Source organism: Pocillopora damicornis, chromosome 7 (assembly GCF_964200805.1).
Source record: "Pocillopora damicornis chromosome 7, jaPocDami1.2, whole genome shotgun sequence".
NCBI lineage: Eukaryota > Metazoa > Cnidaria > Anthozoa > Scleractinia > Pocilloporidae > Pocillopora > Pocillopora damicornis.
Genome location: NC_142676.1, coordinates 22,090,368 through 22,095,617, shown reverse-complemented (window position 1 = coordinate 22,095,617; position 5,250 = coordinate 22,090,368). Strand labels below are relative to the sequence as shown.

At 35.6% G+C, this 5,250-nt stretch overlaps 1 protein-coding gene across 1 annotated transcript; it reads right to left on the bottom strand.

Annotated features, from left to right (window-relative positions):
• Window positions 1-1,838: 1,838 nt before the first annotated feature.
• LOC113676631 (CUB and peptidase domain-containing protein 2) lies at window positions 1,839-4,352 on the bottom strand. The gene is made up of 3 exons (XM_089211391.1): window positions 4,224-4,352; window positions 2,630-2,728; window positions 1,839-2,162 (listed from the first exon to the last, which is right to left on the bottom strand). The coding sequence occupies exons 2-3, from the start codon at window positions 2,721-2,723 to the stop codon at window positions 1,969-1,971; spliced, it is 288 nt and encodes a 95-aa protein (XP_089067517.1). The 5' UTR covers window positions 2,724-2,728; window positions 4,224-4,352; the 3' UTR covers window positions 1,839-1,968.
• Window positions 4,353-5,250: the final 898 nt, after the last annotated feature.

The following is a 5,250-nucleotide window of genomic DNA, read 5'->3' as shown; positions in this document are numbered from 1 at the left end:
CGCTTCCTGCGTGCTTTATAACAGAACAGAGCACAGTCAAGGCTTCTCTATTTGTTAAATAATCACCTCGTGTGAGGTGATTATAACATTGGCGCTTAATTTAAAAATGGCTGCCTCGTGTTTAGCAAAGTTACCGAGGAAGACAGAAACGTGATAGAAAAAAAATTCCGAAAAACAAAAGTTGCAGCTTTGTTTTTGGCAAAACTTCTCATAAGTCAAATAGGTCTTTTCCGCTGTTAAATTCTTGTGGAAACTGACTGTTTATATTGATACAAGAAATTAAAAAAATTATAACAAAAGATATGCAAGTTTTTTTTTATTTACAGAATGATTTCAGCAACACGATGAATTAAGAACGGAATTCGAAAGCTCCTTAGCAATTTGCTATTACAATTATTCGCCTCACACTCATTCAATAGTATTGAATAATTCCCCCGACTTCGTCTCGTGGATTACTCAACAATATTCATTTCTCCTTCGGCGAATAAATATACATGCAAACATTTCAGCTTGTCTATTTGTTTAGGCCACTTCAATTTATCCCATATAGTGCAGAAAGTTAGAATTGGGTGCAGAGAACGTTAGAATCCAATTGATTGGTTGGAGAGTCGCGAAAGTACAACAAAACAAAATGTCGGACAGGTTAGGAGAAAATAACAACGTTTTGATTCAGAACAAAAACTCCTAAAAAATTAGAAACAGCTGGTTTAATGTCGGAACGTCTTGGGTTCCCAAAAACGATCATGATAAAAGTGACAAAACGTAAGAACTGGACGCCGTGGACAAAATTCTCTCGGAGCCTGCGTAACCGTTCGTACACACTCGTAATTTAATCATTAAATTACGAGCGTGATAGCAGTCGTGTAAAGCGAGTTCTGGCTGAGAAAGATTGCAAATTCTCAATTATTCCTACAGAAATTTTAAATGTTCGAAGCTAATTCTTGAGGGAAAATCCCAACGACTCCAACAAAAACACGAAGGAAAGAAGCCGCACCAAAGAACAGTAACCATGGCTGAGCGGAAAACAGAATCAAATATTTGCATGTATATTAAAAATCAGTAATCGCATGATATTTCTCGTCAGAAATCAGTACTCGTAAGGTTTTCATACATTACGAATTGAACTCGTCGTAAGAGTCATGCAATTTGGTTAGCCTTAAAAAAAATTACTCGTGCTGATTTTTTCCCAAATTGCACTCGAAATCCTGTGAATAGTTGACATCATCCATGAGAGGTTCGTTAATGCCGCTGACAAAGAACAAGTTCAGTTATATAGTTATTTTGTTTTTCTCTCTTAGATAACATCACACTCTCACCACTTCATTAAAAATTTTAGGAGACAACTATACAAACCAGCGAGAACCGTTTTGAAACGGAAGAAGAATCCTCTCTTTTTGACAACGAAGTCTGAATGGAATGTTACCAAGGCGAAGTTTCCATAAACTACAACTGTCTGTCCAGTCCTCCGTCCACAGTATTTTCCAAAGGTATAGTTCTGATCATTACCAATCTTCACAAAGTCATAACTATATTGAAGAGAACATTAATTGAAGATTTTTTGCACAGAAAAAAACGTAGCATCCTTGGTCGAGTCTACTCGACTATAATTACTCTTCAAAAAGATAGAATGAAAAAATGTAATCCAATTTTAAAGATCCACTGATGGTTGAAACGACGTTAAAAATCGTTACGCTAATTTGAAACCACGAGACACAGCTAAGGATGAAGCTACCAAATTTATTTATCGTTTCTAATAAAGAGAAAAGGGACGAAAATTACGGACGATTTTTTTTGTCTAAGCTAGGATGCGTAGGTTTCATATTTTTCCTTGCATTTTTTGAACGAGTGCTGTAAAGTTAGCTTCAGCTGCATTATCTGCCTTAGTTTGATTTTTTTATTACGCTCATTTTGCAAATACGAATAGCATTCAAAACATAATGGGGGACACAGAACTCTTGGACCGGCTGCCTACAATGAAAAATGTTTAATTCGAGGACTATCTTGCCTGCATGATGGGTGAAACTCCACGTCAAAGTCGACGAAATATATTTCCATTGGCCCTCCGGGTGGAATAGGAACAGAGTATTCACAATCCATATCTGCTGGATAGGTAAATGGATATCCACGACTTTTCAATGTGCTGTTTACCAAAACGCCACATTCTGGAGAAATAGTAGTAGCAGTACATCATTATTATAATGTATATTACTATTATTATAATCATTATTATTGTTATTATTATTTACTATTATTGTCATTAATATTATTATCACTATTACGGCATCTACTTTTTTTGGTAAAAATGATTAAAGGAAAATAATAATGATCATGATGGTGATGATGATGACATTGATATTGTGCTAATTACGTAAACAATGTTGAAGTGTTCATGAAAAACCAGACTGAATAAAAAGCTATGATAGATTTGATCGATTACTATGTCAATTTGTGCTTCTTATGTACCGGTTTGGCGTTACGAGTTGCAAAGCAACATATTACATCAAGGAAAATTTAAGTTAGTGTTCCGTTTCCCATAAAGGAAACAACTCATCATATTAGAGCAATGATCCCCTCTGATTTGGCCAAGAGAACCCTTCGTTAAAGTAGCAACAACAACTTCATTTCCCACCTTGTGTAGCTAATGCACCGGAATTTCCATTAAATGCTTTTAAACAAATTACCAAAAACAGTGCCATGAGGAGCACAGGTTCCATTACAACCATAGTTTCTGAGAACGGATAAAACAAAGTAAAAGAGAAATTCATTTAATGATAAATCGATTTTATCACCTATCGTATAGAATATCAATATTTGAATTAATTTTAAAGCAATTATCCTAAATTCGTGCGCCGATTTTTTACCTCCATCGTTCGTATAGTTTTTTAATCCGAGTATGAGCTCTTTAATTATAATGTAGTGAAAACCTTTGCAATGTTTCAAAAGTTTACTATGCACTCTAATGTCTTTTTAGAAGGGCGTCATCTTGCTTTCTAATTAATAATTCGTGAAGGTCAGTTTCAATTTAGCAACGAAAAATAACATATCTTATATCCCTTCATTAGCTAGGTACCTAACTATTCATTTATTTTTCTTCACAAGAGAAAAAAAAAGCGCGGGACTCCAGAGTACTAGATTCACTATGGTGTTCAAATATTCCTCTGTGTACAAGCATAGTTGGTGTATTTCCATGGAGCTGTACACTAATGCAGCCCAGCTAACATTTGGAGATAGAAATATAATTACATTAGCAATTTCGTTCTTTGCTCTGTATTACATCTGTCTTATCAAAACTTATATTTCATAAATGCATTCTGATTTGCGACTTCACGACGTTTTATTTTGCGATTAGTACGTGAGGCAGAAGTGACAATTGAAATATCTTAAAAATATACTGAATTGTTCATTTTTCCTCGATTTGGATGGAGTTCCTTTCCACCACATTTTAATGCAAAATACGTCATTTCTTTATTCTTTGCTTTAAAGGATTCTGTTCGTCACCAGTCTTCCACTTGCATGTTTGACGATTCTTCCACATTCAGGACACGGTGCACGTTCAGGCAAGGGCCGTGAGTATTACTACTGGCTGCCCCACTTATTCTCCCCTTATACCATGCTATAATACTGGTATTACGTTGTTCCCAACGCGGTTATCACTTCTCAGGTGCGGAAATCCTTTTATCAAAGCACACGTGACCCTTTGCGAGGGCAGGTTTAATTGTGGACCTTCCAAGCCTCTCCTACGGATGTCTGAGTTGACGAATGATTGCAATGTTACATAAAGCTGTTGCGCAGACGCCACATGGCAAATAATGTACACTTTAAGGTAGCTTCCTGTCAAAAACGTTGCTTCCTCCAAGAATTCGTACTTATCTGAAGATATGTTCCACTTCAAAAATGATTCCCCTTCGAAAACTTCTAATCCTCGAGTATTCTCAGCAACTTTCGATCAAATATTTCATAGCGCATGGAAAAACTCGAGGTGTTTTACAGCGAGTTGTATAGTGCGTCATATATACATTTTACTGTTTGGGTTGACTGTGTTGGAGAAAGCGAAATCGCAGGTTTAGCAAATTTGATTACGCTTATATTACTATATGTTTCATTGGATCAACGAAACCAATCTTCGTCTTGAACCATTTCATAAACAGAAAGTTTTATAATTGCCACTTTTTGGTTGCTAAACATCTATTTGACAGGAAGGACACAAGAAAACATATTCTTACCAATAGAGTGACGTCTTATAACAGTTTCTTGTTACTCTCTGGCCTTTCGCGCCCAAGCCACCTGTTTGGAAAATAGGGATAGGAAAACTGTTTATGCCAAATTTCCTAAAGCGAAAATAAGAGAATTCATGAGAACTACCCATATCTGATTAAAAAGAGAAAAATTCTAAGCGAAATTCTTTCGACGAACATGCAACGCTACATCCATTTTACGCTTCCACTTCTTAAATTCTGGAAAATAACTTTTAACAAAGTTGCATATCTGCCGCGATTTGTTTCGTTCGGTTTGTTTATCAGTAAACTGACAGTTGATCCTTTGTTACTAAATAAGAATGATATTTGGTTTTTACAAGAGCTTTAACGATTGAGTTCTCTTAGATTTTCTTACCTCCGTTACCTGTTGGGCGCCTCTTCGCTCTGCAGTTCAAATTAACTTGCCGAGACTTTCAATCACTCTTCTTAATGGAAAAACTAATGAGATTTTTCCAGAGTTGTTCTCTTACTGCAAAGAGAACCCCCAACGGTGTGTAAAAGATTGATGTATTACCGGGAGCAATAGTTCCAAATGCTCGACCTTTTTTGAAATGACCCCTAAAAAACTTCTAAATATGGCACTTCGTTAAAAAAATAAAGCAGTTGGATAATAAATAACTTAATACGCGTTTTGGTTTGTAGTATCGCAGAGTATTTTAACTCGTTTATTGTATTTTAACTCACCCTGCGGGCTCGACAAAACTCGGCACAACTCGCATAAATACTCAGCGATACTACACACCAAAACGTCTACTAAGATATATACATATATATACATACATATATGTATGTATATATATATATAGACATATATATATATATATATATATATATATATATGTATGTATGTATGTATGTATGTATGTATATATATGTATGTATGTATATTATGCATGCTCACTAGTTTTTCTAGTTTGAGCACTCTGGCATGGCTTAAGTTATCCCACATGTGTGAGATCACTTGGGGTGGCTATATTGCCTTACCTCCATCCTA